This window comes from Silurus aristotelis (genome assembly GCF_946808225.1).
Source record: "Silurus aristotelis genome assembly, chromosome: 23".
Lineage (NCBI taxonomy): Eukaryota > Metazoa > Chordata > Actinopteri > Siluriformes > Siluridae > Silurus > Silurus aristotelis.
The window spans coordinates 5140553-5167594 of record NC_139596.1 but is presented as its reverse complement, the minus strand read 5'-3'; the positions used below and the strand labels follow the sequence as shown (position 1 = coordinate 5167594).

At 36.2% G+C, this 27042-nt stretch overlaps 1 protein-coding gene across 2 annotated transcripts in view; it reads left to right on the top strand.

Moving 5' to 3' along the window:
- The window catches only part of hip1rb (huntingtin interacting protein 1 related b), a 56237-nt gene that overhangs the window by 459 nt on the left and 28736 nt on the right, over positions 1-27042 (top strand). For both annotated transcript variants that reach the window (XR_014531066.1, XM_083526839.1), the window contains exons 2-17: positions 10853-10916; positions 11128-11270; positions 12069-12125; positions 12201-12287; positions 12540-12616; positions 14732-14793; positions 16187-16327; positions 16504-16561; positions 17473-17548; positions 18145-18300; positions 19754-19806; positions 19910-19982; positions 24367-24550; positions 24691-24779; positions 24946-25062; positions 25148-25249. Coding sequence is in view for 1 of the 2 variants with exons in the window: in XM_083526839.1 (XP_083382965.1) it covers positions 10853-10916; positions 11128-11270; positions 12069-12125; positions 12201-12287; positions 12540-12616; positions 14732-14793; positions 16187-16327; positions 16504-16561; positions 17473-17548; positions 18145-18300; positions 19754-19806; positions 19910-19982; positions 24367-24550; positions 24691-24779; positions 24946-25062; positions 25148-25249 (1539 nt within the window). In the remaining variant the exon portion in view is untranslated. The remainder of the gene's footprint in view (positions 1-10852; positions 10917-11127; positions 11271-12068; positions 12126-12200; positions 12288-12539; positions 12617-14731; positions 14794-16186; positions 16328-16503; positions 16562-17472; positions 17549-18144; positions 18301-19753; positions 19807-19909; positions 19983-24366; positions 24551-24690; positions 24780-24945; positions 25063-25147; positions 25250-27042) is intronic.

Here is a 27042-nt window from a genome sequence, read left to right as displayed (position 1 = left end):
CTTAGACTACATCCAGCTCACCTTCAGGCTGGGAGCGAGGTGAAAACGGAAGCCATGATCGCTCAATTCTAATGGAACTAGTGGGAGAAATCATTTGTTAAATATATGTTTTACTTTGCGTATCGGTCATTTAATGATGTCGCAAAAAACTATATGACCAGTGAACTGATCAAACCGGTCAGACTCGCTCACGGCCACATTCCGGTGTGAGGCCGTGGCACCTGCCTGAGAAACTTCCGTCACCTGCGTCTGTAGTTACAGTGAAACGGACCAAATGTTGATTTATTACTCATTATAATCATTATTTATAATTGTAATAAATTGTAGTAGGTTGTATTTCTATGCTTAACTGTACATTTGCCAGTACCATTGCAATTGTTCAGATCTATCACACCAGCTGTAAAGACCACACGTAGGAGAAGTAGGAAAAGCTTAAAGCAGATTCTTTGGGAATGATCCTGAGGACGTGTGCACATTTAAAGCTTCATCCCAGGCCATGAGAAGAGACATCACTCTTCAGTCTTTTTATTATCTATTGATCACATACTTGTGGGAAAACAGTGTCAATTAAAAACAAGGCAGTGATTATTGCATTTGTAAAGTCTTGGTTCCAGAGACATGGTCTACAGTCACCTACATGTGATTCATCAAAACTATGAGTATATTTCTTTCATAATCAACATTTGTTTTGTTTATTTTTCACCCACCACATCACAATAGTCAAGTTTAGAAATACTGACATTGTCCATTGGGGAAAAAAAAGATATTTACTGCCTTTTACACACAGTATATGTTGTCTATTTTAGCACAATGGTTGTCAAATGTTTGAAAGCAGCTATTCTTCTATCATTTTTGATAGACACATGCATGTTCCTTTTGTTTATGATGCAGTAATTTATGTAATTTTGCAGTATAAAGACTTGTTTGACAAAACAAGTATATACATTTACAGATGCTGGTATAAAACCTAATAAACAGTTGAGCTTAGTTTTCATAAAAAAATCCTCCCTTAGCATAAATGGCAGATTTACACACTCTTGGCATCCAGCCAGTTAGTTTCTTACAGAGCTTGGGTGTACATGACGAATCCTTGTAATTTTTTAATGATCAGGTTGGATCCAGTTAGTTGCAGTCCAAATGCATAGCATTGATGTATGGAATGGTAATCAGGTTGGTTTAGTATTCCTTTCATCATTTAACCCATATATACTTTACATTTCACAAACATATACAGTGAGGAAAATAAGTATTTGAACACCCTGCTATTTTGCAAGTTCTCCCACTTAGAAATCATGGAGGGGTCTGAAATTGTCATCGTAGGTGCATGTCCACTGTGAGAGACATAATCTAAAAAAATAAATCCAGAAATCACAATATATGATTTTTTAAACTATTTATTTGTATGATACAGCTGCAAATAAGTATTTGAACACCTGAGAAAGTCAATGTTAATATTTGGTACAGGAGCCTTTGTTTGCAATTACAGAGGTCAAACATTTCCTGTAGTTTTTTACCAGGTTTGCACACACTGCAGGAGGGATTTTAGCCCACTCCTCCACACAGATCTTCTCTAGATCAGTCAGGTTTCTGGCCTGTCGCTGACAAACATGGAGTTCGAGCTCCCTCCAAAGATTCTCTATTGGTTTTAGGTCTGGAGACTGGCTAGACCACGCCAGAACCTTGATATGCTTCTTACAGAGCCACTCCTTGGTTATCCTGGCTGTGTGCTTCGGGTCATTGTCATGTTGGAAGACCCAGCCTCGACCCATCTTCAATGCTCTAACTGAGGGAAGGAGGTTGTTCCCCAAAATCTCGCAATACATGGCCCCGGTCATCCTCTCCTTAATACAGTGCAGTCGCCCTGTCCCATGTGCAGAAAAACACCCCCAAAGCATGATGCTATTCACAGTAGGGATGGTGTTCTTCGGATGGTACTCATCATTCTTCTTTCTCCAAACACGTTTAGTGGAATTATGACCCAAAAGTTCTATTTTGGTCTCATCTGACCACATGACTTTCTCCCATGACTCCTCTGGATCATCCAAATGGTCATTGGCAAACTTAAGACGTGCCTGGACATGTGCTGGTTTAAGCAGGGGAACCTTCCGTGCCATGCATGATTTCAAACCATGACGTCTTAGTGTATTACCAACAGTAATCGGTGGTCCCAGCTCTTTTTAGGTCATTGACCAGCTCCTCCTGTGTAGTTCTGGGCTGATTTCTCACCTTCCTTCAGGATCATTGAGACCCCACGAGGTGAGATCCTGCATGGAGCCCCAGTCCGAGGGAGATTGACAGTCATGTTTAGCTTCTTCCATTTTCTAATGATTGCTCCAACAGTGGACCTTTTTTTCACCAAGCTGCTTGGCAATTTCCCCGTAGCCCTTTCCAGCCTTGTGGAGGTGTACAATTTTGTCTCTAGTGTCTTTGGACAGCATTTTGGTCTTGGCCATGTTAGTAGTTGGATTCTTACTGATTGTATGGGGTGGACAGGTGTCTTTATGCAGCTAACGACCTCAAACAGGTGCATCTAATTTAGGATAATAAATGTAGTGGAGGTGGACATTTTAAAGGCAGACTAACAGGTCTTTGAGGGTCAGAATTCTACCTGATAGGCAGGTGTTCAAATACTTATTTGCAGCTGTATCATACAAATAAATAGTTTAAAAATTATATATTGTGATTTCTGGATTTTTTTTTTTAGATTATGTCTCTCACAGTGGACATGCACCTACGATGACAATTTCAGACCCCTCCATGATTTCTAAGTGGGAGAACTTGCAAAATAGCAGGGTGTTCAAATACTTATTTTCCTCACTGTATATACTTGCGCTATATACGATAGTTAACATTATAAAAAAAAAAATAATAATTTCCTGTGGACTTTTAATGTGTCTATTACAGAATAATAATAAAAAAATTATTTAAACAATTTAAGAACTAGAAATCCAAACAGAAATACACCTCAAGCACACGTCATGACCCAAAGCTTCCAAAACTTAGTTTAAATGTAGTCTGTATGTTAAGTGGTTTTGGGCCATGTTAATGGCAGAAGTGTATTAAAATCATAGCAACAAAGTATCAAAACCGTGCTTTTACAAAACAGTACTTTTCAAGCATTTTTCAATAATTCATATTCATTTAAACAACAGCTGCTGGCCTTATGGCATAACGTGCTTTATTGTGACCAAAAATGTTTTTGTAATAATTTAATTAAGGTAATGTGAGAAAATAGCTTGTAGTGTCCCTGTGAAGTGATGTTTAATAACTTTTGAGTGTTCCTTTGAGCTGTCAGTTAAAAAAAAGAGTAGATTCATTGATTCCAAGCATTGAAAAGTAAGATTCAACTAGATTATTGTGTTATCTCACTGTTATCACAGAAGAAATGTCATACTCCTTTTTCTGAAGAAATCTCATCAGCCACCTCCACTAATCTCACATACAGTGGTGTGAAAAAGTGTTTGCCCGCTTTCTGATTTCTTATTTTTTTTGCATGTTTATCACACTTTAACACAACATGCAGTTTCCTAATGAAGGTTTTTGTTATTGAGGGAAAACAAAATCCAAAACTACATGGCTCTGTTTGAAAAAGTGTTTGCTCCTAAACCTAATAACTGGTTGGGCCACCCTTAGCAGCAAAAACTGCAATCAAGCGTTTGTGATAACTTGCAATGAGTCTGTTACAGCGCTGTGGAGGAATTTTGCTCCGGACATTCTCCTTCAGGATTTTTTGGTAAACAGCAGAATTCATGGTTCCATTTATCAAAGAAAAAAGTCTTCCAGGTCCTGAAACAGCAAAACAGCCCCAGACATCCCACTACCACCACCATATTTTACTGTTGGTATGATTATTTCTTTTCTGAAATGCGGTGTTACTTTTATGCCAGATGTAATGAGACACACACACCTTCCAAAAAGTTCAACTTTTGTCTCGTCAGTCCACAGAGTATTTTCCACAGAGTCTTGGGGATCATCAAGATGTTTTCTGGCAAAAGTGAGATGACCCTTTATGTTCTTTTTGCTCAGCAGCGGTTTTCATTTTGGAACTCTGCCATGCAGTCCATTTTTGCCCAGTCTCTTTCTCATGAACACTGACATTAACTGAGGCAAGTGAGGCCTGCGGTTCTTTGGATGTTGTTGTGGGGTCTTTTGTGACATCTTGAATGAGTTGTTACTGTGCTCTTGGGGTAATTTTGGAAGTTTGGCCACTCCTGGGAAGATTCTCCACTGTTCCATGTTTTTGCCATTTGTGAATAATTGCTCTCACTGTGGTTCACTGGAGTCCCAAAGCTTTAGAAATGGCTTTATAACCTTTTCCAGACTGATAGATCTCAATTACTTTTTCATTTGTTTCTGAATTTCTTTAGATTTCGGCATGATGTCTAGCTTTTGAGGATCTTTTGGTGTACTTCACTTTGTCAGGCAGGTCCTATTTAAGAGATTTCTTGATTGTGAACTGGTGTGGCAGTAAGCAGGCCTGGGTGTGGCTAGAGAAATTCAACTCGGCTGTGATAAACCACAGTTTTAACGGGGGGCAAACACTTTTTTTGCACAGGGCCATGTAGTTTTGGAATTTGTTTTCCTTCGATAATAAAACCCTTCATTTAAAACATGCATGTTGTGTTCACTTGTGTCAGCTTTTACTAATATTTTAATTATTTTGATGATCTGAAGCATTAAAGTGTGAAAAACATGCAAAAAAATAAGAAGTCAGGAAGGGGGCAGACACTTTTTCACACAACTGTGAAAAACACCTACTTCCTGTAGGGGCCTGGTTTCCATGGACACCTGTACAGCAGCACCGTAGAGCTACTGTGTAAAGCTGAACCAACTAATTTATCTGTGCAACATACACAGTTACACAGTGCAATTTACCAGCACCTACTGAACATTTCCTTCAAAATTCAAAATATTACTTACAATGAATAAAATGTTATAATTCTGATCAATTTCACTCACACCAGTATACATTTTTGATTAATCTCATAATATAAAACCACAGCTCCTATAAACAAAGCATTTGAAAATGAATAAATGCTTTATTCTTATTAACTGTGGTTTTAAAAGTCAGATCTACTACTTCTTTATCTTTGAATGAAGGTAGGAATTAATTGCTGTACAAATGTGGCAGTAAGTCTGTAATTTGAGCTGCAATGTTTGTTGCTACCTGCAAAAAGTCTGCAGAATTTGTTTACATTTTCAGGCTTTAACTCACATTTTGTGCGTATTGTGTGTGCAAGTTTCTTGTCATAAAAAATCTATAAATAAAGTAATTTTGAAAGGAATACAATTAAAAAGAGAACCCATCTTCTGTGTGTGTGAGATCAGGTACTGTGCCTATGAATTCATCAAAATTGTTAAATTCAGTTCTATAAACCAACATTTTTTAAATGCGTTTAAAGGATGTTAACTATAATAATCAGAGTATTTAAAGTTCCAATAAAAATTAATGTATTAGCTGTAAATAAAAAAAAAATTTAATCAAATTAAATCAAATTAAATTAGCTGTAATGAATACAGTATACATCTGATGTACACAGTACTTTTCTGATCCCACTTGGACAAAATGAAAAGATTATTAGATATGGATTAGATATACATATACATTGTAAGAGAGTGCAATGCTATGCTATGATTGCAAGGTTTAGTAATCTCAATAGGTGTGGCTTCTGTATCAAAAACACCACAGTTTTGTTTTGTTCTCTGCTACTATATGCCAATTAATCTGCATATCTACCAAGCAGAAAGCCTGAAAACAGTTTTTTAAATCAGACAGAAAAGCGAATTTAATGTTTAATTTGACAGTAAATTTGTAGCAGTTTTTATTTTAGTAATTTCCAGACCTTGACCGCTATGGTTGGAGCAGCTGAAGTCATTTTGTTGAATCAAGCTGATAAAGAACAAGAATAAACGGAAATGTAACCAAGTAGCCTTAAATAGGTGAAGGAGCTATCATAGGATATGGACATTACACGGAGGGTCTGGCATTTTGACTTGCAAATGAAAGGAAGAGAAGAACAGGTAGGCCGAGTTTAAAATACAATTAAACAAAAGTAATAATAGAAAAGTGCAGACAGAATATAGATAAGAGCTTTCTTTGTTTCATTCTTTGTTTCTATCTTTCTAAACGTTCCTGCTGTTCTGATTTATTATGTAGCTCTATGAACCATTTTAGTCATTTTACTAATCTGTAACCATTTATTAAAATATTCTTACTGGTGCTTTTGGACTACTGTCACCTAAAATCTGATTTTACTGCATTAGTATAAAACAGCTTTACTCACAGCTTATACCCAGTTGTCTTTTGTTCATATTTTCATTAGTTTCTAACTGTGTTTTTATATGACTAAACCAGTTGCATTACCTGTCAATCAGTTAATATTACTGTTTAACCAGGCCAAATTAACAAAACTAAAAAATTGTTGGGTACAAGTTGCAGCTGCACTTGTATCCACTTTGTTTGCATTTCAGTTAATGACTAATCCAGCATTGAACTAGCCTTTGTTAACAAATTATAATCTGATGTTTAATAAAATAATTTTATCATTGTTGAAGGACAGGCTATAGAACCAGAGCACTATATATATATATATATACAGTGAGGAAAATAAGTATTTGAACACCCTGCTATTTTGCAAGTTCTCCCACTTAGAAATCATAGAGGGGTCTGAAATTGTCATCGTAGGTGCATGTCCACTGTGAGAGACATAATCTAAAAAAAAAATCCAGAAATCACAATGTATGATTTTTAAACTATTTATTTGTATGATACAGCTGCAAATAAGTATTTGAACACCTGTCTATCAGCTAGAATTCTGACCCTCAAAGACCTGTTAGTCTGCCTTTAAAATGTCCACCTCCACTACATTTATTATCCTAGATTAGATGTACCTGTTTGAGGTCGTTAGCTGCATAAAGACACCTGTCCACCCCATACAATTAGTAAGAATCCAACTACTAACATGGCCAAGACCAAAGAGCTGTCCAAAGACACTAGAGACAAAATTGTACACCTCCACAAGGCTGGAAAGGGCTACGGGCAGCTTGGTGAAAAAAAGGTCCACTGTTGGAGCAATCATTAGAAAATGGAAGAAGCTAAACATGACTGTCAATCTCCCTCGGACTGGGGCTCCATGCAAGATCTCACCTTGTGGGGTCTCAATGATCCTATGGAAGGTGAGAAATCAGCCCAGAACTACACGGGAGGAGCTGGTCAATGACCTGAAAAGAGCTGGGACCACCGTTTCCAAGGTTACTGTTGGTAATACACTAAGACGTCATGGTTTGAAATCATGCATGGCACGGAAGGTTCCCCTGCTTAAACCAGCACATGTCCAGGCACGTCTTAAGTTTGCCAATGATCATCAATTTGGATGATCCAGAGGAGTCATGGGAGAAAGTAATGTGGTCAGATGAGACCAAAATAAAACTTTTGGGTCATAATTCCACTAAACGTGTTTGGAGGAAGAAGAATGATGAGTACCATCCCAAGAACACAATCCCTACTGTGAAGCATGGGGGTGGTAGCATTATGCTTTGGTGGTGTTTTTCTGCACATGGGACAGGGCGACTGCACTGTATTAAGGAGAGGATGACCGGGGCCATGTATTGCGAGATTTTGGGGAACAACCTCCTTCCCTCAGTTAGAGCATTAAAGATGGGTCGAGGCTGGGTCTTCCAACATGACAATGACCCGAAGCACACAGCCAGGATAACCAAGGAGTGGCTCTGTAAGAAGCATATCAAGGTTCTGGCATGGCCTAGCCAGTCTCCAGACCTAAACCCAATAGAGAATCTTTGGAGGGAGCTCAAAGTCGGTGTTTCTTAGTGACAGGCCAGAAACCTGACTGATCTAGAGAAGATCTGTGTGGAGGAGTGGGCCAAAATCCCTCCTGCAGTGTGTGCAAACCTGGTAAAAAACTACAGGAAATGTTTGACCTCTGTAATTGCAAACAAAGGCTACTGTACCAAATATTAACATTGACTTTCTCAGGTGTTCAAATACTTATTTGCAGCTGTATCATACAAATAAATAGTTAAAAAATCATATATTGTGATTTCTGGATTTATTTTTTTAGATTATGTCTCTCACAGTGGACATGCACTTACGATGACAATTTTAGACCCCTCCATGATTTCTAAGTGGGAGAACTTGCAAAATAGCAGGGTGTTCAAATACTTATTTTCCTCACTGTATATATATATATATAAAATTTTTAGTTTTAATAAAAAATAGTCAAACAGAAATTTGCCCTGCATTAATCACGTTCATAAAATATTATATATATATATATATATATATATATATATATATATATATATATATATATATATATATATATATATATATGTATATATATATATATATATATATATATATATATATATATATATATATATGTATATGTATATATATTTATATATATATATATATATATATATAATATTTTATGAAGTGATTAATGCAGAGCAAATTTCTGTTTGACTATTTTTATTAAAAATATAAATAAATAAATAAATAAATATTTAAAAAAGGTGAAATTAAAACCTTTAAGGAAAAAGACATTTTTTTAAATGATTAAACATTTGTTTTATTAATGCACCAATTCTTAAATCAAGCGCTAAAATCAATAAATGTAAATGGATGCTGTATATTCAAGAGTGTAACATAGACAGATGTGGCTTAGAGAATCCGGTAATTTTCCAAAATAAAACATTGTTCAGAATCAGATAATAAATTTCGTTCTAATATGTTACTGTTTTTAGAGTAATCGCTTACACAGGGATTTATATGGAGGATGCTCCACTTAATCTAAGCTTACCAATAAACCGAATAAGTTGACTTGGTGTATTTTTCCTCAATGTGACGTGACTATTTTATGTTGCAACGCAAATATACTGAACTGCTCAGTAACTGATACATCAACGTTTTATGACATGTCTGGTCATTTGTTTTTGCTAGCAGTGTCACATTAAAGTCTTTTAGTCTGGTTTAACGTTACCTGACGTATATCTTGTAGACGTCATTTATCTGACAGGTAATACGGCTCCATCTAGTGTGTGTTCCTGATATGACACAGTGGTTGTAATAGTATACTGTACAGGTAGGCATACAACACGGTATAGATTTAAGAATGCGCTCCAGCTGCCAGTATTTATTTGTTTATTTGTTTATTTTTTCTGAATCTTGATATCCAAGCCAAGCCTAGTTATAATATATAAATTCCCATTGTAGTCTACATGAGAACAGAAAAGTGACAAATGATTGTTGAGCTATTCTTCACTCATGATCGGTGAGACAACTGTGGAGAGGGTGAGCAACATTAAATATCTTGGAGTACACATCTCTACGAACATGACATGATCTGCTCACACACAATTTCAGGTGGAGAAAGCCAGACAAAGACTGTATCATCTTTAGCAACTAACCAAATTCAGGGTTTCTCCAGTATATATTCTATATGCAGAAAGCTTTCCCTTTATGTGGGATATATACATCAGGCGATGCAGGAACAGGGCTGTTAATAACATAAATGACCCTAATCACCCCAGTAACTGTCTGCCAGTCTGCTGCCAAATCTGAGAAAGAGTGGGAAATCTGAGGAAGAGTGTTGTTCCACAAGCAGTTTATTATGCTTAGTTCTCCCTTCATTATATTAATGTTAATTTTGCATTTGCACACAGCTCCTTACATTGTCATAATCATTGTTACTGTTTTTGGCCTGTTATAACTCATCACACCTCACTTAAAAAATACTACTTTATCATTATAGAATATATTGTCACATATATTTTCTTATTTTCCTTAATTTTGTCTTTAATTTTCTTATTTCCTCATATTTTATATTTATAGTCTCTTTTATTTAATACACAATTTCTGAGCGGCCAATCGGGTTTTCATGTCACTGCAAGTATTCTGCCTTCTACTTTGTGACAAATAAAAATCATCAGTATGCATATATGCAGGTAATGGATAATAAATGTAAAAATTTATTTTAATTTTTTTTTTGCAAAACACCTGTACATTAATGCAGTTCTTTTAATTAGCCAATCATGTAACAGCAGTGGAAAGCAAAAGAAATTTGCAGATACAGGCCATGAGCTTCTAACCATCAGAATGAAGAAAAACTGTGACTTTGATCATGGCAAACATACTGATTCTAAAAATGCTGTTTGAGGATTTTATATACAACAGTGTCTATCATAGTTTACACAGAATTGTGCAGAAAAAACATTTACTGAGTGAATGTTTTATCAGTAGAAACACCCCATTGACATCAGAGGTAGATTGTTTGAAGCTACAAGGATCTTTAAAGTAACACAATCACTTTTCGAAAGTAATGATGGAAAATACAAATGAACAACAAAGGCATTAAGGTGCATAGCTACAACAGCAAAAGACAACTTGGGGTACCACTTTTGTCAGCCAAAAACAAGAATCTAAGGTGATCATAGACATGCAAATAGTAAAAGATAAAAAGACTAAAGATAAAAATAATCACTTGGTCTTGTCCCGACCTTAAACTGTCAATTTTTAGTGAGTCTTTCCACATGATCATGGCAGATTTTCTTGGCTGACTGGAGTGGAACCTAATGCAGACTGCTTTTGTCGTTGCCCATCAACTTAAAAAATGTATGTATTGTGCATTCTTGCCGCAAACACAAGCCAGTCTGGGATGTGGTAGCTTAGTGGTTAAGGCATTTGGCTTTCTATCCGAAGGTGTGTTGTTATACTAAAACTGTTTTTGCCTTACCATATAATGTTTGTATGTGTGTGTTCCTTGATATATTGAGTTTATACTAATGTTCTTTTAGCTATTAAGTATTTTGTTTTTTGTTCTGTTTCCATCAGCTCAGCAGCATCAGTAAAGCCATTAACTCCACGGAGACACCAGTAAAGGAGAAACATGCTCGGAGTATCCTTTGAACTGTTGTTACTCTGTCCCCCTCCGATGAATGCTCTGAAAGTTTATTAATTTATTTAATAGCACAATTTATTTAAGGTTTTTATAAGGGCTACATCTGAATTTTATTAAATAATTTGGCTATTGTTAAGTAAATTGAAATGGATAATTGATTATTTGAATTTGCTGTGTTGCAATGTATAGCCCTTGACTTTAAATACAGGAATTATCATGGGAACTCACCGGGAAAAGGCGGCGCACACTTTCTGGTCCTATGCTATTGGGCTTCCTTTGTCTAGTAATGCCATTGTTAGCTGGAAATTTTGCCATGTTTTACATAAAGTTCTACGTGACGGCCACCAAAACGTAAGTGTTCAATTGTCAACAGGAAGAAAACACTAGTATCCTAGTGTGCTGAGGCCTTGCCTTACTTGCACTTTAAATACTTTCCCACTTATGCTATATAGAGAAAGTGTGTAAATGTAACAGATGAAACAGTTAACCAGTAAAGAATTGAGTTTCGTATGTTTATGGCAGTAATATTTCTTATACAGATTCATGGTGATTTGTTGACATTTATTGCTCATTATATAATGTGAAAAAAATGTCACACCCCTTTTTAATACTTGCCAATAAGAAAAAATCAATCTATGACAAAACTTGTATTGGCTCTTAAGTGATGTACAGCATTTAAAGAACATTTAATTTAAAAAGATTTTCCAGTAATGTCAATTTAGCCATTTGTACTTTCTAGTGTTTTTATACATGTAATTGTGTCTTTTGCAACCTTTTCACGCATTTTCAGTTCAGCCATGGGAATCATTTTATAACAGACTTTTTTCGAATGTATATAAATATAAAGTAAATAGCTTAAAGAGCTAATGAATAAAATCATTAATTCATTCATGCATCATCTATAGCATTCGAAATAACATTCACTATTCTTCTTCTGTGTACACACTCAGGAGCAAATATAGGGGATATTTGTTTGAAGGGTGTTAGAAAGTTTCTTGTCTGGACAATTATTTTTAAGACAAACAATTAGCAAATAAATCTGCATATTCAGAATTTTATAAAAGATTAGTATTAAAAATAAACATGTTTGTAATAATGTTGAAGACTTTTGACTACAGCAAGACTATAGTGTTTTATGTTTATTGACAGACACTACAAGACTGTATGAGACATTACAGTAACATTGCAGAGACTGGAACACTATGGGTAAGTTAATGTTCTGCTTTCTTAGCAAGAGTCTAAGGATGGATCATATTAATGATTGTTTAATATTGTTCCTAGGGAAACACCAGAGATAAAAATGGATATGCACAGCTTGTTTCCCTATATACCAAGCTCCTCTGTCTGAAACTGACATTCCATACTGCAGTAAGTAGATTTAAATGACTTAAAACTTGATCAGCATAAAACAACTTATATAAACAAATAGATCCTAATCACATTTTTCAAATTAATGTGCTACATCATATATTTACATTATTTACAACTGTATTAGTATATTATAGATTATTCTTTAATATACTAATACAGTTGTAAATAATGTAAATATATGTACATTTTGGATGTTTTGTCATTTAATCTTTATTAATATATTCTGCACGGGATCATTTTTCTTTGTAGCATCCTGAAATCCGAGCAAACCTGGAAGTCACAGATGAAGTCTTGGAGCGCACAGCAGGAACGGACATCAACAATGTGTATGTGATAACTAATTCTACTATACTGATGCATCAGGAGCCTTGGCCACCCATGACTCTGTCACCAGGTCACCACTGTTCCTTCCTTGCACCAGTTTTGAAAGATGCTGATCACTGCACACTGGGATCAGCCCACAAGAGCTGCAGTTTTGTAGATGCCCATCACAATTTGGCCCTTGTCAAACTCTCTCAAATCCTTAGGCTTGTCCATTTTTCCTGCATCAACATTGAGGACAAAATGTTCACTTGCTGCAATATATAACAGGTGCCATGATGAAGAGATAATCAGTGTTATTCACTTCACCTGTCAGTGGTCATATGTACTTTAACACTAAAGGCTCCCTCACTGTTTTAACTGTGGAAGCTTTACCTCTGAGTCTTTCTTTTTATGACCCTGATTAATAATGGTGCAGTGTAACTGTGCAGTGACAAAGTTAGAGAAAACATCAGCTCTTCTCATGTAAGTGAGAAACATGGGCAATTATTATTAATATTAGCAATTCATCTATTTGCACTCCCTTGCCAGCTAGCAAGCAATTTAGAGTTTGATTCAGGCTATAATACAATTGCTAAATCTACCTGTGGAAATAAACTTTCTTATGCAAATTCTCCTGTGTTATGGGATTCAGGGTGGGAAGCTACTGTATGTTTATTTTTTGCTGTTAGAAGGTCCCTCCTCACAGTGTTCCCCAATGGTCTCCAGGCTTATATCTGTATTTAATAATTCAAAAGAAACTCTCAAACTACAAATAAAAAGTCACATATTTTAATTCAGAGCTTTATTGTATTGTATATTTTTAGACATCTGACAATAAATTTAGTTTGAGCTGTTAAAACATCCCATTCTACATTTATGGTCCGTTTTAATAACCTCTACTCTTTTGGAAAGGCTTTTTACTAGATTTTGGAGTGTGGATGTGTAGATTTGTGAACAAGGTAAAAACAGGTACTGATTTGATTAGGAGGAATGAGCCCTTCTCCATACTCTTATGCTCACATTATTCTAGTACAAGTTAATCTTATATCAGACCTGAGCAGCTTTTTTCTATTTTTACGCAAAATCTAATCTGGTCTTTCTATTTTCGAGTGTTACAGTGGTTAGCTAAACTCTGTACAGTATTTCTATGTATAAAGGTATGTTTTTATCCTCTAGAATGTCCTTGATATAGCTAGATGTTTTACTCTTTTTTTTTTTTCTTTACAAGGCACACAATTCTGTGATAATTCCCCTCTGTAATTTTCTTGGCCTTTTGGTGTTTCTAACTTTGCGGTGCATTTTTATGAAGTATCAAATTGTTTATTTGGCCACTAGTAGACTTTCTGCAGTCTCTCGGGTAGTCTGTTTTGTTTTGTTTTTTTTATTTTTTTTCAGCCTTATGACGGCCCCTTTTACTTACATCAGCATATTTTATAGTCCACATATTGAGAGTTTAACAGTCTACACATGACAGTTATACTGCTTATAAGTCAAGTTTTCAATTATTTTTGGACCTATGAAAAACTAATGAAACATTTTGGTTAAACCACTTTGATTTAAATTGATTGATTCAATTCAATTTAATGTGGTAGTTTATAGAGGCAAAAAAAAAATGCAGTTACTGATAGATCTGACTATACATCAGCTGTACTAATGTCTTCAGAAAAAGGAAACGTTGATTGATTGGGCATGTTATTTAATTATTTAAATTTAATTTGTTTATTTAAATGTGTTTAAAATACAGAAATGTGCAGGAAGCATAAGCTAAGGGCATGTCTACATAATAATTATTGGTTTGTTTGTGTGTATGTTAAGGAAAGCATGAGATGGACTAGCAAATAAAGCAAAGTTAAAAATACTTAAAGTATCTAAGCAATTTTAATGCAACTGAAACCATTTGTTGATATGACAGCATATTTGCTCTCTTTGTAAAAGCTGCTAATGAACTAATGCAGGCTGCTTCTAGACTTAAAACCTCATTACCAGCTTAAATCACCAACACTCAATACAGCTAAAGATAGATAGGTAGATACTTTATTCATCCCAATGGGACATTTACAGGATAGTGATGAATGAGTGTATCTATGCTGCTGAAGAACATGAATGAATTATGAGACAGTCTTGTGTTCTGTGCTCAGCTTCCAGCTTACAGTTGAGGTGTTTGATTACATGGATACAGAGCTTCGTCTTGCTGAGTCAGGTTAGTATGTCCGTGTTTTAATAATCAGTCCCTTGCCTACTTAAAAATGTACAAGAATTTATTTAAATGCTGTTGATGTAAAACTTGCTTTACATCTACTTTTAACAATATAAACAAACATGTTCTTATAAATTATATTGGATAGTATTGAAATATACTCTACATGGATGTAATGTATTTCCTTTAAATGAACTTCAGTCTTGGTGACTTATACAGTGATAAATGACCTGTACACTTTATTATGACAAACACAAATTTTCTATTTTGGGTGCATCTTGTCTAGTTACACAACCACAATTAATTATTTTATGTGTTTATATGTTACACAAATATTTCACACAAAATTTTCAACTTAAATATGTTAGTTATTCCATAATCCCTTTTTCCTTTCCCAGTATTTGCAAAATAGACTGCCTGTTCAAAAAGGTCACAGACTAATATTCCATTGAAACACCCTTTAATTTTAATACAGCACACAGTCATGTTAGCATTGTTTCGATAGGCTTATGTAATGTCACAACATTTAATTCCATACAGAGTTGCATTATTTTTCTTGCAAAATCTTGTATTGATTAGAGAATAAGAGAGTCAGGCTACTGCGTAAAGTCTTCTCCAGCACATCCCAAAGATTTTTAAATGCGTGGCCAATCCATGTGTGAAAACAATGCTCCCTGCACCACTCTTTTAATTCAGTAGACTGCTGGCCTAATTCATAGGCACATAATGTTGCTTAACCTAGACCTGAGCAACTGTAGCAATCCCAGATCATAACACTGCCCCATGAGATGTGATCTGGACTCATCAGACTACATGACCTTTTTGGTTTGAACTTTTTTTTCCTCCTGATTAGCCTCACTGATAAGTGTTTTTCTTAAGGCTACACATCGGTTTAGTCTCAATCTCTTAACTTTACTTTGGATTGTACAAGTGGAAATGCTGTTAATTTTACTATTAAACATAGCTATAAATTCTACTGTTGTTTTTTCAAATTGATTTGACATTTGTCTGAAATCCAATCATCATTCAATAATATTATTTCAAGCACATCCTCGAAAATGATGTTTCATCAATAAGACAAGCTTTGCCTTTTTTGCATAAATTTATAGGAATCAATTTCAAGTATTTCCTATCGCACACAGTTTTAGTAGCAGTGTAGTATTTTTAACTGAGCACAATCTGGCAGCAGTTCATATTTCATAGTAAGTGGGACAGTTAGCATGTTGCAGCAGTTTGCTACTTAGTTGAAATAATTTGTTGCTCTCAAATATAATTTTTTAGGAGTTAGTATTTCAAACTAATTTGGAGTTTTTGAAAACTTTATGAAGATCAAGACCCTCATAGACAAACCACCAGTTTTCTTAATTTTTTGTGTTTTCTGTCTTTTTTTTCACAGTTCTACGACAGCTCAATACTTCCATTGCCATCTCAACATTGACAGCAGGGCAGTGTAAATTAGCACCACTTATTCAGGTCATCCAGGACTGTAGTCATCTGTATCACTACACTGTTAAGCTGCTATTTAAGTTACATGCTTGTGAGTCTTTTCTACCATTTTTTTTTTTTTATATTTTATAAATGTTTATGCTATATGTTTCTACTATATATATATATATATATATATATATATATATATATATATATATATATATATATATATATATATATATGTTTCCCTTTGTAATGTGCTAATATACATGTCTTGGGCTTTAGGTTTACCGCCTGATACACTCCAGGGCCATCGTGAAAGGTTCCATGATCAATTTCACAGGTAAGGCAAATAGTATAGAAGAGACCAACTTCAAAGCTTTATACTGTAAAATAGTATAATTTAAATTGGCTGCTGCTGTCGATTACTTTAGTAATTGAGTATTTTAATCGGCTCTGTAATTGGTTAAGAAATACTTTTTCTTTATTAAAGAGCAACAGTAAATAAGATAGGTCTCTTAAAATGAACAAGTAATTCATAAAAAAATTGAATAGACATATTACATCAAAATACAAATACAGTGGATTTAAAATGTCCCTCTGCAGTGGCCACGTAGACTAAATCATGGGAAACTATTCGTTTAACGAAACATAATTATTTTCACTTATTAATTTATGTATTTATGTATTAATTTATTATATCTCACAAAGTATCGCAATGTGGTATTCTTCTCTCCGAAACGCTTCCAGCTTTAAAAACTTGCTCCACTACCAACTCTACGCGGCCACTGTGAAGGGACTTATTGAACACATTGTATATAAATAAAAATATAAAAATCTTTTTTCTATATTAAAAGTAATAGTTCCTACTAAGCGTGTGTAAAAAAATTATATTTTTATTTCCAAAAAAGTGTTTTATTTATGTTTGTTTATTTTTTTAAGTGTTTTATTTAAATATCTCTCCACATTATTAAACTACATTATAATTTTTTAAATAATAATAGTTTCCATCTGTTTAAAACAACTTAAAAAAACGTGAAAACAAAAAAACTCAAAACACATACACATACAAAATACATATACTAGACATGCAATGTATATAGAAGTCCTTTTATATTGTTTTGTCCTCTTATGTTGTTTTTTAGTCTCCTGAAAGTTCTGCCAACAGAAACCTAAACTCAAATCAAGAGGTAGCATATAAGTTTCATGCTGGCAGATGCTAAATGTTTTTGTATGTTTGTGCCCTTTTTTTAGTCTCAAGACATTTTTTAATAAAGCAAGAGATATGATGTACTTCAAACGGCTTATCCAGATTCCACGGCTACCTGATGTAAGAAAAAACTTCTAAAAATACCATGTTTATATATGTACATGTACAAGTAGGTGATAAATTAATGAAAAACCCAAAATAAATACTTAGATCTTCAGCTATGCTAACCAATGAGTTTGAATAATATAATGAATTGTTTTTTCTAGAAACATTTGATTTTATAGTTTTTAATTAATTTTAGCTGCTATATTCATTAATATATTATTGGTCATATTTGAATATGGTAATGTTTAATGTTTTTTTTAATAACCTTTGAGTTGTGCAAGTAAACAAATGTCTCCGTGTAAGGTAGAAGATTTAGGTTGCGATCTAAGTGCAGGTTTTCCTTGAGGATAGATGTTGTGGCTTTAATGCTCCTGAATTTTTTATTAGTCTCATTAAATGCCAGCAGGAGAGTTTGAGTTGTGTGCTAAACTGTATTTAGTTAAGAAATATGTTATTCACAGTTTTAGAGACTTGTAAAATCTGGAGCCCTATGGTGGCTATTCTAATATATTTTATGTTGGATTTCTTTTTTCATTTAATTTGTCACTCATGTCTGTTTGTTTGTGGGTGCATGTCTTTTACTGTCAATCTAATCAGTCATTTGTTTGCAGTCCCCTCCAAACTTCCTTCGGGCTTCTGCCCTAGCAGAGCATGTAAAGCCCATGGTTATTATCCCAGATGAAGAGGAGCCAGAGGAAGATGATGAGCCTGAACCACTAATAGATGTCAGTGAGGCTTCTCCAGTCAGCATGGCTTCCCAACCACAGGTAGGCTTTCTTCTTCATAACAGGTTGAAAAAATAAATGTAAACTTTAGCTTCAACAGAACACACGTGTTGTGTTACTTAAACAATTAAAAGTAGTGTTTTCAAATCTATTGGGAATGACCCCTATTGATGAAGCATCCTGTAAATACCCTAAAACCTTACCAAGAATTGCCAAATGTTCAGGTTATCTTGTGTGGCATTGCCAAGGAAAGAGTTTTTTTTTACTTGTGTCAGAACTACCGCCCTTACATGCATAATGCCAAAAGTCATTAACAAAAAGCTTATCTAATCAAAACAATTTTAGGTTTTTAGCCTGGATTTAAAGATTATTACTGTGTTCAATAACATTTATTACATTTCAGATCACTGGTGCTGTTTTATGATGAATGTGAAATTTTATTCCGGTTCTGTGCAGACATGTCCATTGCCAAATAATATTGTTTATTACAAAATATATCTTTGAAAGCTCTTCATCGCATGTTTCAACACATGTTATGTATAAAGCTTAATAAAGTCTGCGGTCAGTTCTGAGTTCTAAACTCATTATGTATACATTATGCATACAGTACATATCTAGACTTTGACTAGGGTCCTAATTTGCCAGCTTTGGGAATTAATACATTTGTGGGTCAGTTTACTGTAGACTGTGCAGAAAGGATGATTTCTTAGTTGAAAGCAGTTTATTTAAGACTAATGTCTCTATTCTTGGCTTCTCTGTAAGATTGAAATTTGACTATCTGTTTTGAGAATGATATGCAGACCTCTCATTAATGCTGTGTCTTTTTACTTTTCCATTTTCTTTAAAGTCCTTGTTCAATAACAAAATCTATTTGTCTTTTGCTTTATTGATTTATTTAAACAAAAACCTAACATATTGTTTTAGTCTAAGTTAACCTGGCAAGCAAATCAACCACATGATGTAATTTAGATTAAGATACTGAAAAATAAACAAAACAACAAAAAAACCCCATTAATTTTACATATACTTGCAGATAACGTTTTTGAACATTTTGATAAAATGTGATCTCACTGATTTATTGTGGCATGATTGTTGGTGGTAAATGTGTGTTTCTGTAAGTGCTGATGATCTGGGATTTTCATGCTCAGAAGTCTTTATGTACAAAACATAAAACACATCTAGTGAGCAGCACTTCTGCTGATAGGAAGCTCTTGTTCATAAGGGAGGTAAGGGAGAATGGGCATGATTAAAGCAGACAATTATGAAGTTATATAATTGTCAGAAGAGAATATATAAAGAAGATATATAAACGCTTTATTAAAGATAAATATTATCTAACTTAAAAAACTATATTCAAGTTTTTAAAATGTTTTTTTTGACTGGTATTATTGGTATTCTGACTTCTGAAAGATAAACAAATAGACTAAAGGATTATTGTATGATATCCAGTCAAAATATTGTATTAAAATTTGATTTGCTATATGTTTTTGGACAGGTTGACATATTTGATCAGACATTTGGGCCCCCAGATAATGGCCTTGATGACAGGTACTAAAACATAAAAATGATTGTGCTTGTTTACAATAAAAAAATTAGATATGATTATTTCAGATCTCATTTTCTTCATGATGTTGTTTTTCCTACTGCTTAGAGACCTTCAGATTGACAGTTTAAAGCATGAAATTGAACTACTTCGAGCTGAAATTGAGAAGATCAAAGCTGAGGTGATATTTTTTACACACACACACACACACACACACACACACACACACACACACACACACACACACACACACACACACACATATACAGTGGGTATGGAAAGTATTCAGACCCCCTTAAATTTTTGACTCTTTGTTATATTGCAGACATTTGCTAAAATCATCTAAGTTCATTTCTTTTCCTCATTAATGTACACATAGCACCCCATATTGACAGAAAAACAAAGAATTGTTTTGCAGATTTCTTAAAAAAGAAAAACACATGGTCCTAAGTATTCAGACGCTTTGCTGTGTCACTCATATATTTAACTCAGGTGCTATCCATTTCTTCTGATCATCCTCGAGATGGTTCTACACATTCATTTGAGTCCAGCTGTGTTTAAATATACTGATTGGACTTGATGAGGAAAGCCACACACCTGTCTATATAAGACCTTACAGATCACAATGCATGTCAGAGCAAATAAGAATCATGAGGTCAAAGGAACTGCCTGAAGAGCACAGTGGCCTCCATAATCTGGCCAAAGTGAGCTATTGGGGGAGAAGAGCCCTGGTGAGAGAGGTGAAGAATAACCCAAAGATCACTGTGGCTGCGCTCCAGAGATGCAGTCGGGAGATGGGAGAAAGTTGTAGAAAGTCAACCATCACTGCAGCCCTCCACCAGTCGGGGCTTTATGGCAGAGTGGCCCGACGGAAGCCTCTCCTCAGTGCAAGACACATGAAAGCCTGCATGGAGTTTGCTAAAAAACACCCGAAGAACTCCAAGATGCTAAGAAATAAGATTCTCTGGTCTGATGAGACCAAGATAGAACTTTCTGGTTGCAATCGGGGGAAAGATGAATGCAACCAAGTACAGGGATATCCTGGACGAAAACCTACTCCAGAGTGCTCTGGACCTCAGACTGGGCCGAAGGTTTACCTTCCAACAAGACAATGACCCTAAGCCCACAGCTAAAATAACGAAGGAGTGACTTCACAACAACTCTGTGACTGTTCTTGAATGGCCCAGCCAAAGCCCTGACTTAAACCCAATTGAGCATCTCTGGAGAGACCTAAAAATGTCTGTCCACCAACTTTTACCAGCCAACCTGACAGAACTGGAGAGGATCTGCAAGGAGGAATGGCAGAGGATCCCCAAATCCAGGTGTGAAAGACTTGTTGCATCTTTCCCAAAAAGACTCCTGGCTGTATTAGATCAAAAGGGGGCTTCTACTAAATACTGAGCAAAGGGTCTGAATACTTAGGACCATGTGATATTCCAGTTTTTCTTTTTTAATTAAATCTGCAACAATGTCAACAATTCTATGTAGGGATGGATGGATGGATGTATGGATGTATGTATGGATGTATGTATGTATGGATGGATGGATGGATGGATGGATGTATGGATAGATAGATAGATAGATAGATAGATAGATAGATAGATAGATAGATAGATAGATAGATAGATAGATAGATAGATAGATAGATAGATAGATATTCATAATTATTTTGATTATTATGGCTTACAGATAATGAAAACCCAAAAGTATCTCAGAAAATTAGAATACATTAACAGCGAGGTTGTTGTTGTGACACCAGTTTACTACTTGTTCCACCTCCTCTCTGTATGGTGTTTCAAGGTTGAATTCTGACTGAACAGAGTGAACAGCAGTGGGCTGTGCACACATCCTTGGGGGGCACCTGTGTTCAGTATGATGGTGCATGATGTTCTTCTGCCAATGTGCACTGAGTTTGGTTGTGGTCTTTTTGAAGCTAGCAGGGACCACAGCCTGGCTCAAGGAGATGTTGAAGATGTCTATGAGGACAACCGCCAGCTAGTCAGCACAGTCTCTGAGCATTTTCCCTGTTATATTATCTGGGCCTGCAGCTTTCCGTGGGTTGACTCTAGATAGTGTCTTCCTCACGTCAGCTGTAGCCAGGTAGAGCACCTGCTCCTCAGGGGTGGGCATGGACTTGCATGCCTGTGTGTTTTTCAGAGCAATTATTGTTAATTTTCTGTGTATACTGGTGTTTTGCTTTCCTGATGGCTTTGGTAAGCTGAGCCCTTGCTGACCTGAGAGGTCCTTCTAGCCCCAACTTTAAGGGAGCATCTCTCTGTCTGAACAGGGCATGGACCTCACCATTCAACCACAGCTTCTGGTTAGAACGCGTGGTTATGTTTTTTCCACAGTAACGTTCTCAATGCAGTTCTCTGTGTACCCAGTCACAGAGTCAGTGTATTCATCCAAAAATGTGATGGTCATAGGTGGCAGCTTCCCTGAACATGTTCTGTAGGGATGTAGTGGCTGCTTCCGGCCATACTCTGATGGTTCTTTGTACTGGCCTGGAGCACTTCATCAGTAACCTGTATGCTGGGAGTAGCACGCAAAGGTGATCTGATTGTCCAAGGTGGGGCGAGGGATGGCTTTGTGTGAATACCGGGTGTTTTTGTAAAACAAGTCCAGTATGTTGTCACCTCTTGTGGCAAAGTTGATATGCTGGGAAAACTTTGGTGCAACAGTTCCTAAATTTACATGGTTAAAATCCCCAATAACAATAAAAAATGTGTCAGGGTGGGACTTTGTTAGCATTAGCACTAGCATTTTTGTTAGGAGGGATGTACGATGCTACTATTACAATAGCTGTGAATTCCCGGGGGGAATAATACGGCCGACATTTCACCACTAAAAACCCCAGCTGTGGTCTATTGTGGTGTTGATGCACCAGTCATTGTTTACTTAAACACAATGACCGCCTCTTACCAGAGCTCTCACTGTTTCTGTCTGCCCAGTACGATCTTAGCCCATAGTGATTCATATTACTGTTTAAAATGCATAGTCGTGCACAGTTTGTAAATTTTACTTTAGACATTTCTTGAATGCATTATCACTGGATTTAAGTCCTATTTAGCTCCAGAGCTTTGCATAAGGTTTTTTAATGGGATAGAATGGTGAGGCCAGTTTCTGTTCTATTTTGATCCAGTCCAACTCAACATCTGTCTCACCCCAGTGTTTGGCCATTTTGACATAGAAATTATACATATTTACATCCAAGGCCTCCAATGCCTCTTGGGGAAATCAGCTTGCTCATTTTAATTTGGGGTCTTTTTACTTTCCATCTAAAATCCTTGATAATTTAGATTATTAAATTTATATTATTAAATTTAGATAAATCCTTGATAAAAAGAGACTGGTTTGTTTACTGGTATCATTATGGATAATTGAACTGTGGAGCAACAACCATTTTAACCATGTTCACCTTGCCCCACAGAGATAGCTTGAGTTGTTCCTATTTGTCCACATTTTTCTTACAACAGTGGGTCATAATTCAACACCATTATGTCATCTAAATTCTGAGTTAGCCTATTCTTCATACCTTCTGGAATTCATTTAAAGCCAAAATTTAGTATTGAAAATGCATATAGCATTAACTTGTGTTCCATTCTTTCCTCCACCTCCCTACTCCCATAATATTTGGGTCTGCCCTGATCATAATAGCCAAAGCCATTTAGCTTAGTAATGCCATTTGTCATTACTGACGCTCTGGGATAAAACAGAATAGCCTTTATTTGTCACATATACATTATAGCACTGTGAAATTCTTTCTTCGAATATCCCAGCTTACTCAGAAGCTGGGGTCAGAGCACAGAGTTAGCCATGACACAGCACCTCTAGAGTATCAGTGGTATTACTTCTATTAAAGTTCTAAACAAAGCGTAAGTTTCAAACACCTCTGTATACACACTTCTGTTATAATTGGGGCCAATATGTAAACATTGGATCATTGGAAATCCATCTGCCCCTGGCGATTTGCAAGACTTCATAGAGGTTATTACAGCTTTGACCAGTTCCTGTGTAATGGGATGGTCTAGAGATGCTGATTGCCAGACATTCAATTTAGGTTAATTTATATTAGAAAAAAATTTGTTTTAGTTTTCCCTCATCAGAGCTACCTGAATATGTATATAATTGTTTATAGAACCCCTGAAAAAACCTTGTTTATTTCCTTTGTCAGAGATACCACAATATTCTCTTTCTTAATAGCTGGTATAATGCTAGCAGAATTTTGTTGTTTTAATTGTCTGGAAAGGAGCTTTCCTGCCTTTTCACCACTTTCATAAAATCTAAATCTAATCTAAAAATCTTCATCTAAATCTATAGATTTGATCAGGATTTCTGGTGTCCTCAGTGTTGAGAAATACATTTCTTTTTTCATTCTTTATATTTTAAGCTTTTTTTTTTTTTTAAACATTTTATATGTATTCTATTGTGAAAGAAATTTGGGTTTGAGATTTTCACACAGTGAGATTTTCACACAGTGTCCCATATATACATTTGGGTTTGAGATCATATTGTATCTGTACTTATACATTTACGTATAATATACATGTGTCTCTCCAATGTAGGCTCAGCGTTATATCACTCAACTGAAATCTCAGATAAACAGTCTAGAGGCAGAGCTGGAGGAGCAGAGGGTGCAAAAACAGCGTGCACTTGTAGAGAACGAGCAGCTACGTATGGAACTGGTGGCTACTAGGCGATACAGTGCAGAACAAGAGTCAATGCAGACAACATTTTTGGAAACTGAGAGTGAGTTTACAAATGCGTTTACAATGAAAAATCATGTATCACTAGAAAAAGAATGTTTTCAATAATTGTAATAAAATGTATATAAATAAAGTGTGATAAATAGAGTGTAATAAAATAAAACTGATCTAATTTTCTTTCAGAAAGGGCTCAGGCTACAGAGCTACGGTATAACAAGCTAAAGGAGAAGCATGCAGAGTTGGTAGCCAACCATGCAGAGTTACTTAGGAAGGTGTGTATGTGGCCATGCAGGCATGCAATGTTTATATGGCTTTGTGTGTGTGTGTGTGTGTGTGTGTGTATGTGTATGTGTGTGTGTGTGTGTGTGTGTGTGTGTGTGTGTGTGTGATAGAAGAGCATAACACATAAAAAAAAATTTAATTGTCTCTAACTCACAGAGTGCAGACACTGTAAAGATGTTGTCAGCCACTCAGCAGACCCAGGAGGAGGTGGCCAGAACTAAACAACAATTATCTTTTGAAATGGAGAGGATCAAACAAGAGTCTGACATGAAGGTCAGACACACACATTTATCTATACATTTTTTGAATAAATCTATTCAGAACTGCCTCTTACAACTTTGTTTTACACATTTTGCAGTTGGAGGAGCAAAAGTTTGAAATGGATAAATTGAGACGGGATTTGGAGGTGAAAATTGCGGAGATCCAACAAATAAAAGGGGTATTACAGACTAGTGAAAAGGTATGTATTACCATTTGTGAAAACCTGGACTAGATTGATCCTGGTGCAAATTTGCCCCTGGATGAAGGGAGTTCAGATATTTGATGACTGGGATAGGAGGAGTCCCTAATAATTGTATGTGCTCTATGTGAATATCTACTGTGGAATTCAAGATGTTCAGTTGCTTGTAGTTTGGCAGCACTCATGTTTTGAGTATTTTTGCTACACTTTGCAGCCTTTTCATTCACACACCATGAAGCTACTCTGTGATTTAGTTGGTCAGGATGCTGCAATGATATAGCAGTAGAAACCTTTTAAAAGACGGATGTTGTTCTTCAGTTTTTTCAGGAAGTATAGACAAGTTGGAGTTATGGAGTAGAGCAGCAGACGTAGCACACAACCATGTGGGACACCAGTGGTCAGAATAAGGGTGCTTGCTTAAGTCTGCCAACCTGATATCTGTTGGTTAAAGTCCAGAATCCATCAGATGTGGAGGTGCAGACAACTAGGTCAAATAGATAAGTGAACAGTTTTGTGGAAATGGCAGCGCTTAAGCCAATGTACAGCATTCTTTTGTACATGGTGTTATTATCCAGGTAGGTGAGTAAAAAAACAGAGCAATCACTGCAACCTCTGTTAATCTGTGCAGTTGTGAGTAGGTCACAGGCCCGCGAATAGGTGATTTAGAAGCAGTTTCTCAAAGCATGAAAGCATTTACCGTATTTTCCAGACTATAAGCCGCTACTTTTTTTCCCACGCTTTGAACCCCGTGGCTTAAACAACGAAGTGGCTTATTTATACATTTTTCCTGGGTTTTTCCCAGTTTCACAAACTTCAAGCCAAAAAACTGAGTGACATAACATTAGACCAATGAAATTTCCGAACGGAAACGGAAAAAACGCCTGTGTTCTGAGCTGCACGGCATCGGGAGAAAAGCTTCACCGGTGGTGATTTTTAAACGCACGACGATGCCAAAAGATAAACTCTTGAGAGAAATTGTTGTAAAAGGAAGGCGGAAGACAGTGAACAATGCATTTCTTGGTAGGCTACTGTTAAGATACAAGTCGTTGTAACGCGTTAAGTCAGGGTCAAGGAATAGCTCGCTAACTCCAGTTGCAACAGAAATCATATAAGCACAGACAGTTTTCCAAAACTCGTGCTTTTTTATTTTTCTTGGCAACAGCGTTACGGGTTAATTAAAGAAACTTAGAAATGAGCATCAGAAAATAATAAGGACATATTCCTCAGGATTTCACACATGCAGTAATACCGGAAAAATGCGGCGGCAGGCTGTTCCCAAAATGCCGCTCTGCTCTTAAGAAACCACAACATATTTCACTCGCCCCCGGGCATCTCCGAGGAGCTCAGGAGAGAGACGTCACCTTCGGAGGAGCTCAGAGGCGAGACTTCGCCATCGGAGGAGCTCGGAGGAGCAGCGTCGCCATCGGAGAAGCTCGGAGGCGAGACGTCGCCATCGGAGGAGCTTGGAGGCGGGACATGCTGGAGCAGAGAGGAGCTCTTGGAGACTCTGTGGAGCGGAGAGGAGCTCTCTGAGACTCTGTGGAGCGGAGGGGAGCTCTCGGGGACGCTCTGGGACAGAGAGGAGCTCTAAGGCGAGACGTTGTCATCAGAAGAGCTTGGGGCTGTGGCGTTGCCCTCAGAATAGTCTTGGACCACGACATCACTGCCGGATGGCTCTGGAAGTGACCTGGGGCTGTCCGAGGAACCGTGGGTTACCATGCCACCTTCATAGGCGGTCTGAGGCGATATGACCTCCTTCTTGCAGCCAGGCGGCGGTACGATGTCCCTTTCGC